Raw genomic sequence first — 12,732 nt, 5'->3', positions numbered from 1 at the left:
TGCCCCGTGTCCCCTCACTGGGGCTCCTGGTGGTGGGAGGCCTGGACCAGAAGCCGGGAGCCCCCGAGGTGGGCGGCCACTGTCGCCTCGGCCCCCTCCCCCATCCAACGCCCCTTCCCCACTCTGACCAGCCCCTCCTCCACCTGACGCCCCCACTCTGACCAGCCCCCCCGATACCCCTCCCCCACTGACCAGCCCCCCTGCCTGACGCTCCTCCCCCACCCGACCAGCCCCTCCCCTGCCTGATGCCCCTCCCCCACTCTGACCAGCCCCTCCCCTGCCTGACACCCTCCCCTCCCTCCATCCTGCCCCCCCAGCCCTGCTTCCCCTTGGTGGTGACCCCCCCTCTTCCCACAGAGGGGCTGTGAGGTCACAGGGTGTCCTGGGGGGTTACTGGTTCCAGGCCCCTCACCCCTCCTCTCTCTGGCTGCCCCCCATTCTTTGAAGGGATTTATAGCGACTCAAAATCATCAAAGTGCATCAACTGCTGGAAAACAGAAACGGCCGGAGGGTGGAGGGTTGTGGTGCAGGCATTCGATTCCACAGAAAAGGCTTTTTGTATTAGGATAAACAATAAACCACGTTTTTTTTCAAGTATTCACTTTAAAATAAGTGTTAACTTTCCCTTCCCCGGGACTATTAATGCCGGTCCATTAGGTGCTGGTGTCCTCACCCTCACCCGGATTTCAGTATCTCTGGGGTCTACTCAGAGGAGCGACAGACACACAAATCTCACAGCCGGTAGTCAAGTGTCGGCAGAGGCCGCGGAGGGTGGGGTGTGGCCGCGGGGCTGGACGGGTGGCCTCGCTCGCCCTGAAGCCGTCCTGCCTGGTGACTGGGGCGCTCTGGGCCTGCGGGACCCCCGGGCAGCGAGGGCATCTCCGGGTGGGCAGCCGTGGAGGGGCGCGGCTGAGCTCAGGGACGCGCCCCGACACGAGGTTGGGGTGCCGGTGCCGGGGCCACTTCCAAGTGGACAGTCGTGGCTCATCTTCTGGCCGACGAGGACATGGCATTGACAGAGGAACGGACCCTTGGCCACGGGCGGGGGGGTGAGGGGCAGAGGCGCCCGTGGGGACGCAGGTGGCTCGGGGCGCAGGGAGCTGCAGCTTGTGGTGACGCGGGGCCTGGTGAGGACAAGCCCCGCTGGGGGGGCCGCCCCGGCCAGCGACCGTCGCCGGTGCCAGAGGGCAGAGTGGTTCTTCCCCTCAGGGGGGCAGGGGGCTGCGGACACCGACCCGCACCCCGTCAGTGGCGGGGAGAACCAGGCGCAGGCCCTGCCCCGAACCCGGCCTGTCTCATTCCCCTGACCCCACGGCCCCCCTGCATGCCCCATCTTAAAGTGGACACAGAGAGCATCTGAAATGCCAGTGAAGGAGGAGATGAGAGGGAAGGACGAAGAATCAAATGTAAAAATTAACTGTGTGTGTACACGTGTGAAAGTGAGTGGCCTTGGCAGGTCTGTCATGGAACGATGACAGACGTATCTGCATTTGGTGACGTCTCGAGCTCCGTGCTTCTGCGGCCTCACGTTCCACTTTCCCAACGTCCTTTCCAGGCGTCCATTCTGGACTTGCACTCGGGAGCCCTCTCAGTGGGGAAGCACTTCGTGAACCTGTACAGGTGAGAGCGGGCAGGCAGCTCCAGCAAGGCCACGGTGCACGAGGGCCAGCGTCGCTGCCCGTGAGGGGTGCGGGAGGCGAAGGTGCGGCCTCCCTGCGGCGCTGCCCCGGTGGGTGGAGGGTCCTGTGCACGGTGGAGGGGGCTGAGGAGCTGGCTCCCCCACTCCCGAGGGGCCTTCTCGCCGTCGGGTGGTCACCCCGCTCAGCGTCCCCACTCCCTGTAACAGGCTGCTGTAGACAGCGAGCAGCGTTGAGTCATACAGGCCGGGCGACCGCTAGGACCCTGCTGTGAGCGGGAGGGGAGACCTAGCTCAAGGCAGCTGCAGACAGGGTGAATTAATCCTGTATTTGTTAAGACTCTACTTTTTCGCAGATACTTTGGGGATAAAATACGAACTGTCTTCTCGGAAGAGGACTTCCAGCTGTACCGGTAAGAGGGCAGAGACGCAGCTGGGGTGTGAGGGCAGATGTCGAGGGGGTGCGGGGGTCTGTGGGGAGCCTCGGGGCCCGAGAGCCACACACCTGCCCGGGGGGGGGATCCGAGGCCGTCAGCCAGCAACGCACGCCCGGGGGAAGGCATGGGGGGTCCTGAAGGGTCTCCTCAGCTCCCGCGGGTCTTCACTGCGCCTCTGGCCATGTCCGGGCGTTCTCGGCCCCCAGGCTGGCCTCTGGGTGGCGCGTGCTGGACGCGGTGGACCTCGTTCCGAGGTCAGTTGAGAAAAAGGGCAGCCCCCGCCCGCGCTGCCTAGGGTATGCTGGGTAGTGACTCTCACGTCCAGGCGGGGCCCGGGCGGCACCTGCACCCGTAGGAGCAGCAGCTTAGTCCTGCCGCTCCCTCGTGGGACACCTTGTCTTGTGTTTTATGTAACATTTTGTACAGGTGGGTCCTGTCTCCTATCTGTTCATCCATTCCTCCATCCGTCCATCCCTCTGTCTGTCCATCCCTCCATCCGTCCATCCCTCCCTCCACCCATGCCTCCATCCATCTGTGATGTGAAATGGGTGGGCTTGGGGGTCCAGGACAGTGCTGGTCTCCAGGGTGGCCACTCACCACAGGGGCTGTATTAGTTAGGGTTCTCTGGGGAAACAGAATCAACAAGAGATATCTATAAATATAAGATTCATAAAAGTGCCTCACGCAACTGTGGGGATGCATGAGTCCAAATTCTGTAGGGCAGGAAGGAAACTGGCAACTCCAGTGAAGGTGTTCGATGAACTCCTCAGGTCGCAAACTAGCAACTCTGATGAACTCAGGAAACACTTCGCTGGTCAACCAAAGAAGTGAAGGTCCTCTGTCTTTCTAAAACCCCTGAAAGTCTTCAACTGATTGGGTTAAATCCAGCTGACTGCATTCTCTCTAGTCTCTCATTGTGGAAGACACGCCCTTCGTTGACGTCATCAGTCACAGCTGCAGCCAATTGACTGATGATTTAATAAATCAGCCTGTTGGTTTATTAACCAGCCACAAATGTCCTTGCAGTATCGGTTAGGCCAGTGCTTGCTTGACCAGACAGCTGGGTACCATCACCTGGGCAAGTTGACAGACGAACTAACCATCACAGGGGCTATTTAAGTGAATGACAGTGAAATAAACTTAAAAATTCAGCCACACTAGCCATGTTTCAAGTGCTCAGTAGTGGCTAGTGGCTTCTGTACTGGACAGTGCAGATCTAGAACATTCCATCAGCACAGAACGTTCTGTTGGACAACACTGTCCTAGAACCTCTTCCTAAAAGCAACTCAGAAAGAAATGTGTCAGAACATCTAATTCCAAAGCTATTTAGAGCAGTGGACAAATTATTGGAAGAAGAGTTTGGCCTTCCAAGGATACGGGCAGCACCAGTTTGCATATGTAAAATTTGGTGGGTTTGTTGATACAAGATAAAACCCAGTGCTGTGTACTCTTGAGTTTGAGTATCATTTAAGACAAACCCAGTGTTCTCCCAGCCACCACCGGAGTTGCTCCTGAAATGGTCCTCTGTGCAGGCCTCCCGTTGGTTTAGCTGCTTCGAGGTCCCTGCACTGACCCCGGGACAGACTGTGGCTGCCTCAGCCATGTGGACAGTGAGTTAGGATGGAGCCACGGGAGGGAGAGTCAGGTCAGTTGGGGGTGTGGATGGGGCGGGGTGCAGGTGCTTGCCACACAGCTGGGGAGTCATCAGCCCAGAGGTGGTCACCGAAGCCACACAGCAGCCGAGGTGGTCTGGGGAGAAGTATGAAGGGCCGAGGACATGGCCCAGGGCGGCAGAGCACTGCCAAGAAAGCTTCAGGAAGAAGGATTTTCTCTTTCTTACACTGAGGCATTACCAGTGCCTCTGGTGCATCGGTCACGGGCTCGTCAGTAATGCTGCGTAACAAGCATTCGCAGTCATGGCCACGTACGCAAGAAACAGGCATTGTTCGCAGATTTGGGGTGGGAGGCGGGAGCCTCTGCTGGGCTCCCTCACTCGTCTCACTTGTCTCACCGGTCTCACCCGTTTGGGGGCAGTGGACACTGGCCGGTCTCGCGTTTGTGGACATTCTGCTGCCCACCCAGTCACCAGGCGGCCTCAGGGGGCGGAGTCACAAGGTCAGGGAGGCGGGGCGTGAAGGTTTGGGGCCGTGGGTCCTCACCACTGCTCATTTAGAAGTGCCAGCGGTGGTAAAAGAAGGAAGCAAAGTTGCCGTCCAGGCTTTTCCCCGACAGCCACTTTCCTGAGAAACTGCGGTGATGAGCCCCTCCAGGAAGGCTGTCCGCTCACTGCGGAGACCCTTCTTAGGGCCACTGGCCCAAAGCCCGTTGCCTCTTCTCTGTCTGAGTGGCAGCAGCTAAGTAAGGCAGATGGTGAACAAGTAAGAGCCGGGTACAGTTTATTCTCTTTAAAACAATTTTTGATTAGAGCAGTTGTAAGTTTACAGAAAAACCAGGCAGAAAGTACAGTCCCCATGTATCCACCCCACCTGTTTTCCCTTTTATTAACATTTTGCATTAGCACGTTTCAGTTGTTACATCTGATGAAACAATATAATTACATTACTAACTGCAGTCCATGGTTTACATTAGGGGCCATTCTTTGTGTCGTAGAGTTCTGTGGGTTTTTATTCTGGTAACATATACAGCCCGAAAGTTTCCATTTTAACCACTTTCAAGTGGGTGCAGCTTATTCTTACCTGCTAAACAGCATATTTGAGGACCATGTTTTCTAGCTGCTAATGACTTATATTCACATTAGAAACCTTGTTATGTATGACAAATGGGACCCCCAAGTCAGCACATTCTTAATTTACCTACAGAGCATGGAATAGTTTGTTTGTGGCCACTCCTGCCAGGAGCTGGCCATCAGATGCCTGGTCACGCATATAATAGCCCTCCCGCTGTGTGTGTGTGCATGTGTGCTTGTGTGAGCACGAGTGTGTGCATGTGTGTGTGTGTTGCTTGTGCATGTGTGCATCCAGGTGCATGTGTGTTTATGTTGCCTTGCACATGTGTGCATGCAGGTGTATGTGTGTTTGTGGTACCTGGCACATCTGTGTGCATGTGTGTGTGTTGCCTTGCACATGTGTGCATGCAGGTGCATGTATGTTTGTGGTACCTGGCGCATCTGTGTGCATGTGTATGTGCTTGAGTGCTTGTGTGTGCACGTGTGTGTACGTGTGCGTGTGTCTCTCTGTCTCCTTGGCTCCCCTGGTCCCTTTCTTTACTTGCTCAGCACAGCCCTGTGCAGGCCCCTCGGGCCCCGTGGCAGAACTCAATCCTCCAAGGACAGTGTCGCTCCAGGGTGACACGTGTCCTCCTTTGCAGGGACGTGCGGCACAGAGTCCAGCTCGTGATCGCTGAGGCCTTTGGCATCAGCGCGTCCTCCCTGTATCTGACGAAGCCCACCTTCTTCTCTCGAATCAACAGCTCGGGAGCCTGCACGGCACACGACGAGTACTGGCACACACACGTGGACAAGGTGAGAATGTGGGCACTGGCCATGGCCGGTGGGAGGCGAGCTGCGTGGGGTCTTCTCTGGTTGGCGAGCTGCCCCCGTTCTTGGTCGCGTGTGGCCCGGCCGGTGCACAGGCTGCTCTGGGCTCAGCCTTCACGCTGGTAGGAGTCCGACGTCTCCCTCCGGTGCTCTAGGACACTCTGCATCCAGGTGTGGCCGCGGCCGTCTCCTCGCCGTCCCCAAGCCCTCCACGGTTAGTCTCGTTGAATCTTTAAATGCAGCCTCGGTTTTTCCATGGTTGCTTTTAAGATTGTTCTCCTTGCATTTGGGTCTCAGAAATTTTCCTGTGATTTGCCGACAAGGTTTTCCTTGGGATCATCCTGCTTGGGGTTTGTGGGGTCCGACTCTGTGGCTTGGTGACCACTGCCCTTTTGGAACCTCCTCCGCCGCCATCTCTTTGCATTTTGTTTCTGTCCCCTTCTCTCTCGCCTCTCTCCCTGGGGTTTGGGCCATTTCAGCATTTCTTTGTGCTCTTTAATGATATTTCCCCCCCTTTTGTCTTTCCATGCTTCACTTCACGTATTTTCTTCTGATCTCTTTGTCAGCTCACAGATTTTTCTTTGTTTCTAATCTCTTGTGAATCCATTTGATGAATTTTGTTTGTTTCTAGAGCTTCCACTTGGTTCTTTGTTTATTGTTTCCAATTTTCTGCTGAAATCCTCTACCTCACCATTTATTTCCTTGACCCTTGACTCAGTTACTTTTAAGTCTGTAGGTGTCTCTCCATTTTCTGGATCCCCAGGTCCGTTGCTGGCATCTGTTGTTTTTCTTGCTTCTTTGTCATCTTGTCTCCTCGCATGCTTGGCTGTTTTTGAGTGCTAGGCATTTAAATAAAAAATAATCTGAGGAGCAGTCCGAGGCTGGGGACTGTGTGGCCTCTGGAAGGTACGCACCAGCCTTTCCACATCGCCCCAGTTTGCTCTGGGACTGACAGGTGTGAGGCAGCTTTACAATCACGAACACGTTTAAGGGGAGATATTATCAGCATTTCCTTGGAGGCATCTCCTTTAGTATTTCCATTTTTTTAACCTGCTAGAATTTTCTTGATAAATGTTCTGTTGTTTCTTTCTTAACAAAAGATTTTAGAAGATAAAGGTAAAAGGGTAGCTAATAAAAAGAAGAATTAATTAAAAGCTAACAGCCTCTGCTTTAAGCTGATTTTTTTTTAGTAATTCAGTTTTATTTGTATATATTAATATACCATGCAGTCACACAAAGCGTACAATCAGTTGTTCACAGTACCACCATATAGTTGTGTGTCCATTACCAGAATTAATTTTTGAACATTTTCATTACCACACACACAAAAGTAATAAGAATAAAAATTAAAGTGAAAAAGAGCAATTAAAGTAAAAAAGGACACTGGGCACCCTTGTCTGTTTGTTTGTTTGTTTCCTTCACCCACCTTTCCACTCATCCATCCACAAACTAGACAAAGGGGAGTGTGATCCCCATGGCTCCCCCAATCCCACTGTCCCCCCTCATAAGCCACATTTTTATACAATTGTCTTCAAGATTCATGGGTTCTGGGTTGTAGTTTGATAGTTTCAGGTATCCACCACCAGCTACCCCAATTCTTTAGAACCTAAAAAGGGTTGTCTAAATTGTGCATAAGAGTGCCCACCAGAGTGACCTCTCGGCTCCTTTTGGAATCTCTCTGCCACTGAAGCTTATTTCATTTCCTTTCATTTCCCCCTTTTGGTCAAGAAGATGTTCTCCATCCCACGATGCCAGGTCTACATTCCTCCCTGGGAGTCATATTCCACATTGCCAGGGAGATTCACTCCCCTGGGTGTCTGATCCCACGTAGGGGGGAGGGCAGTGATTTCACCTTTCAAGTTGGCTTAGCCAGAGAGAGAGGGCCACATCTGAGCAACAAAGAGGCATTCGGGAGGAGGCTCTTAGGCACAACCATAGGGAGGCCTAGCCTCTCCTTTGCAGCAACCGTCTTTCCAAGGGCAAATCCCGTGGTAGAGGGCTCAGCCCATCAAACCACCAGTCCCCTATGTCTGTGAGCACATCAACAACCATCGAGGTGGGGCGGGCCAATACCCCTGCATTCTCCACAGGCTCCTCAAGGGGGCTCTACATATTTTTTTTCCTTGTTTTTTTTTAAAAAAAACTTTTTTTTTCTAAGTCAACTGTATGAAAACTAAAAAAATTTAAAAAAAAACATACAATAAAAGAGCATTTCAATGATAAAAAAAAAAAAAAAAAAAAAAAAAAAAAAAAAAAGAGCATTTCAAAGAGACCATAACAAGGGAGTGAGAAAAAGACAACTAACCTAAGATAACAACTTTACTTCCAACATGTTCCTATTCTACCCCAAGAAAGTTACCTAATATAGCAACATTTCTGTGAACTTGTTCCTACTATACCCATCAGAAATTAACAGACCATAGTCATTCCTGGGCATTCCCAGAACGTTAAATTTACCCATGATAGCTTATCTGTTCTTAATGGATTATTGTTCTCCCTTCCTTAATTACTCTCTATTGCTAGTTCCCCTACATTCTACATTATAAACCATTTGTTTTACATTTTTCAAAGTTCACATTAGTGGTAGCATATAATATTTCTCTTTTTGTGCCTGGCTTATTTCGCTCCGCATTATGTCTCCAAGGTTCATCCATGTTGTCATATGTTTCACAACATCGTTCCTTCTTCCTGCTGTGTAGTATTCCATCATGTGTATATACCACATTTTATTTATCCACTCATCTGTTGAAGGACATTTGGGTTGTTTCCATCTCTTGGCAATTGTGAATAATGCTGCTATGAACATTGGCATGCAGATATCTGTTCGTGTCACTGCTTTCCGATCTTCCGGGTATATACCGAGAAGTGCAATCGCTGGATCGAAGGGTATCTCTATATCTAGTTTTCTAAGGAACTGCCAGACTGACTTCCAGAGTGGCTGAACCATTATACAGTCCCACCAACAATGAATAAGAGTTCCAATTTCTCCACATCCCCTCCAGCATTTGTAGTTTCCTGTTTGTTTAATGGCAGCCATTCTAATCGGTGTTAGATGGTATCTCATTGTGGTCTTAATTTGCATCTCTCTAATAGCTAGTGAAGCTGAACATTTTTTCATGTGTTTCTTGGCCATTTGTATTTCCTCTTCAGAGAACTGTCTTTTCATATCTTTTGCCCATTTTATAATTGGCCTGTCTGTATTATCGTCATTCAGTTGTAGGATTTCTTTATATATGCAAGATATCGGTCTTTTGTCAGATACATGGTTTCCAAAAATTTTTTCCCATTGAGTTGGCTGCCTCTTTACCTTTTTGACAAATTCCTTTGAGGTGCAGAAACTTCTAAGCTTGAGGAGTTCCCATGTATCTATTTTTTCTTTTGTTTCTTGTGCTTTGGGTGTAAAGTCTAGGAAGTGGCCACCTAATACAAGGTCTTGAAGATGTTTTCCTACATTATCTTCCAGGAATTTTATGGTACTTTCTTTTATATTGAGATCTTTTGTCCATTTTGAGTTAATTTTTGTGTAGGGTGTGAGGTAGGGGTCCTCTTTGATTCTTTTGGATATGGATATCCAACTCTCCCAGCCCCATTTGTTGAAAAGACCATTATGCCCCAGTTCAGTGACTTTGGGGGCCTTATCAAAGATCAGTCGGCCATAGATCTGGGGGTCTATCTCCAAATTCTCAATTCGATTCCATTGATCTATATGTCTATCTTTGTGCCAGTACCATGCTGTTTTGACAACTGTGGCTTTATAATAAGTTTCAAAGTCAGGGAGTTTAAGTCCTCCCACTTGGCTTTTCTTTTTTAGAATGTCTTTAGCAATTCGAGGCATCTTCTCTTTCCAAATAAATTTGATAACTAGCTTTTCCAAGTCTGCAAAGTAGGTTGTTAGAATTTTGATTGGGATTGCATTGAATCTGTAGATGAGTTTGGGTAGAATTGACATCTTAATGACATTTAGCCTTCCTATCCATGAACATGGAATATTTTTCCATCTTTTAAGGTCCCCTTCTATTTGTTTTAGTAGAGTTATGTAGTTTTCTTTGTATAGGTCTTTTACATCTTTGGTTAAGTTTATTCCTAGGTACTTGATTTTTTTAGTTGCTATTGAAAATGGTATCTTTTTCTTGAGTGTCTCTTCCGTTTGTTCATTTCTAGCATATAGAAACATTACTGACTTATGTGCATTAATCTTGTATCCTGCTACTTTGCTAACTTTGTTTATTAGCTCTAGTAGCTGTATCATCGATTTCTCGGGGTTTTCCAGGTATAAGATCATATCATCTGCAAACAATGACAGTTTTACTTCTTCTTTTCCAATTTGGATGCCTTTTATTTCTTTGTCTTGCCGGATTGCCCTGGCTAGCACTTCCAGCACAATGTTGAATAACAGTGGTGATAGCGGGCATCCTTGTCTTGTTCCTGATCTTAGAGGGAAGGCTTTCAGTCTCTCACCATTGAGTACTATGCTGGCTGTGGGTTTTTCATATATGCTCTTTATCATATTGAGGAAGTTTCCTTCAATTCCTACCTTTTGAAGTGTTTTTATCAAAAAGGAATGTTGAATTTTGTTGAATGCTTTTTCAGCATCTATTGAGATGATCATTTGATTTTTCCCTTTTGACTTGTTAATGTGTTGTAATACATTGATTGATTTTCTTATGTTGAACCATCCTTGCATGCCTGGAATGAACCCCACTTGGTCATGGTGTATGATTTTTTTTAATGTGTCTTTGGATTCAATTTGCAAGTATTTTGTTGAGGATTTTTGCATCTATATTCATTAGGGAGATTGGCCGGTAGTTTTCCTTTTTTGTAGCATCTTTGCCTGGTTTTGGTATCAGATTGATGTTAGCGTCATAAAATGTGTTAGGTAGTGTTCCATTTTCTTCAATGTTCTGAAAGAGTTTAAATAAGATCGGTGTCAATTCTTTTTGGAAGGTTTGGTAGAATTCCCCTGTGAAGCCATCTGGCCCTGGGCATTTATTTGTGGGAAGCTTGTTGATGACTGATTGGATCTCTTTGCTTGTGATTGGTTGGTTGAGGTCTTCTATTTCTTCTCTGGTCACTCTAGGTGGTTCATATGTTTCCAGGAAATTCTCCATTTCCTCTACAGTATCTAGTTTGTTGCCATACAGTTGTTCATAGTATCCTCTTATAATTTTTTTAAATTTCCTCGGGATCTGCAGTAATGTCACCTTTCTCATTCATTATTTTGTTTATATGGGTCTTCTCTCTTTTTGATTTTGTCAGTCTAGCTAGGGGCTTGTCAATCTTGTTGATCTTCTCAAAGACCCAACTTTTGGTGTTATTTATCCTCTCTGTTGTTTTTTTTTTTTGTTCTCTATGTCATTTATTTCTGCTTTAATCCTTGTTATTTCTTTTCTTCTACTTGGTTTAGTATTGGTTTGCTGTTCATTTTCTAGTTTGTTCAGTTGATCCATTAGTTCTTTGATTTTGGCTCTTTCTTCCTTTTTAGTATATGTGTTTAGCGCTATAAATTTCCCCCTCAGTACCGCTTTTGCTGCATCCCATAGGTTTTGGTATGTTGTGTTCTCATTTTCATTCGTCTCTATATATTTAGCAATTTCTCTTGCTATTTCTTCTTTAACCCACTGATTGTTTAGGAGTGTGTTGTTTAACCTCCAGGTATTTGTGAATTTTCTAAGTCTCTGATGGTTATTGACTTCTAATTGTATTCCATTGTGGTCAGAGAATGTGCTCTGAATAATTTCAGTCTTTTTAAATTTATTGAGCCTTGTTTTATGTCCCAGCGTATGATCTATTCTGGAGAAAGTTCCATGAGCACTAGAGAAGAATGTGTATCCTGGTGATTTGGGATGTAATGTTCTATATATGTCTTTTAAATCCAATTCATTTATCAGATTGTTTAGGTTTTCAGTTTCCTTATTGGTCTTCTGTCTGGTTGATCTATCTATAGGAGAGAGTGATGTGTTGAAGTCTCCCACAATTATTGTGGAAACGTCAATTGCTTCCTTTAGTTTTGCCAGTGTTTCTCTCATGTATTTTGCGGCACCTTGATTGGGTGCATAAACATTTATTGTTGTTATTTCTTCTTGTTGAATTGCCCCTTTTATTAGTATATAGTGGCCTTCTTTGTCTCTCATAACATCCCTGCATTTGAAGTCTATTTTATCTGAGATTAATATTGCTACACCTGCTTTCTTTTGGCTGTAGCTTGCATGAAATATTTTTTTCCATTCTTTCACTTTCAATTTCTTTGTGTCCCTGTGTCTAAGATGAGTCTCTTGTATGCAGCATATTGGTGGTTCATTTTTTTTGATCCATTCTGTGAATCTATATCTTTTAATTGGGGAGTTTAATCCATTTACATTCAACATTATAATCGTGAAGGCATTTCTTGAATCAGCCGTCTTATCCTTTGGTTTATGTTTGTCATATATATTTTTCCCCCTCTCTATTAATATCCTTTAATGTACCCATACTGAATCTCTTTAGTACTGAACTTTTCTCCATGTTGCTCTCTCCTTTATTTGTTTCTCTGTCGGTAGGGCTCCCTTTAGTATCTCCAGTAGGGCAGGTCTCTTGTTAGCAAATTCTCTCAGCATTTGTTTGTCTGTGAAAAATTTAAGCTCTCCCTCAAATTTGAAGGAGAGCTTTGCTGGATAAAGTATTCTTGGTTGGAAATTTTTCTCACTCAGAATTTTAAATATGTCGTGCCACTGCCTTCTTGCCTCCATGGTGGCTGCTGAGTAGTCACTACTTAGTCTTATGTTTTTTCCTTTGTATGTGGTGAATTGCTTTTCTCTTGCTGCTTTCAGAACTTGCTCGTTCTCTTCAGTATTTGACAGTCTGATCAGAATATGTCTCGGAGTGGGTTTATTTGGATTTATTCTATTTGGAGTTTGCTGGGCATTTATGATTTGTGCATTTATGGTGTTTAGAAGATTTGGGAAGCCTTCCCCAACAATTTCTTTGAATAGTCTTCCTAGACCTTTACCCTTTTCTTCTCATTCTGGAACACCAATGAGTCTTATATTTGGACATTTTATATCATCTATCTTATCCCTGAGGTCCATTTTGATTTTTTCAATTTTTTTCCCCATTCTTTCTTCTGTGCTTTCATTTTCCATTCTGTCATCTTCCAGGTCACTGATTCATTGTTCAATTTCCTCTAG

General features: G+C 46.8%; 1 protein-coding gene across 1 annotated transcript in view; it reads left to right on the top strand.

Annotated features, from left to right (window-relative positions):
* Positions 1-12,732, top strand: part of OGFOD3 (2-oxoglutarate and iron dependent oxygenase domain containing 3) — a 43,231-nt gene that overhangs the window by 11,894 nt on the left and 18,605 nt on the right. The window contains exons 5-7 of the mRNA XM_037810718.1: positions 1,556-1,620; positions 1,993-2,049; positions 5,401-5,554. Of these exons, the coding sequence (XP_037666646.1) occupies positions 1,556-1,620; positions 1,993-2,049; positions 5,401-5,554 (276 nt within the window). The remainder of the gene's footprint in view (positions 1-1,555; positions 1,621-1,992; positions 2,050-5,400; positions 5,555-12,732) is intronic.

The sequence above is a fragment of the Choloepus didactylus genome, chromosome 18 (assembly GCF_015220235.1).
Source record: "Choloepus didactylus isolate mChoDid1 chromosome 18, mChoDid1.pri, whole genome shotgun sequence".
Classification (NCBI taxonomy): domain Eukaryota; kingdom Metazoa; phylum Chordata; class Mammalia; order Pilosa; family Megalonychidae; genus Choloepus; species Choloepus didactylus.
The sequence above is the reverse complement of the archived record's forward strand: the minus strand, read 5'-3'. Positions and strand labels throughout refer to the sequence as shown.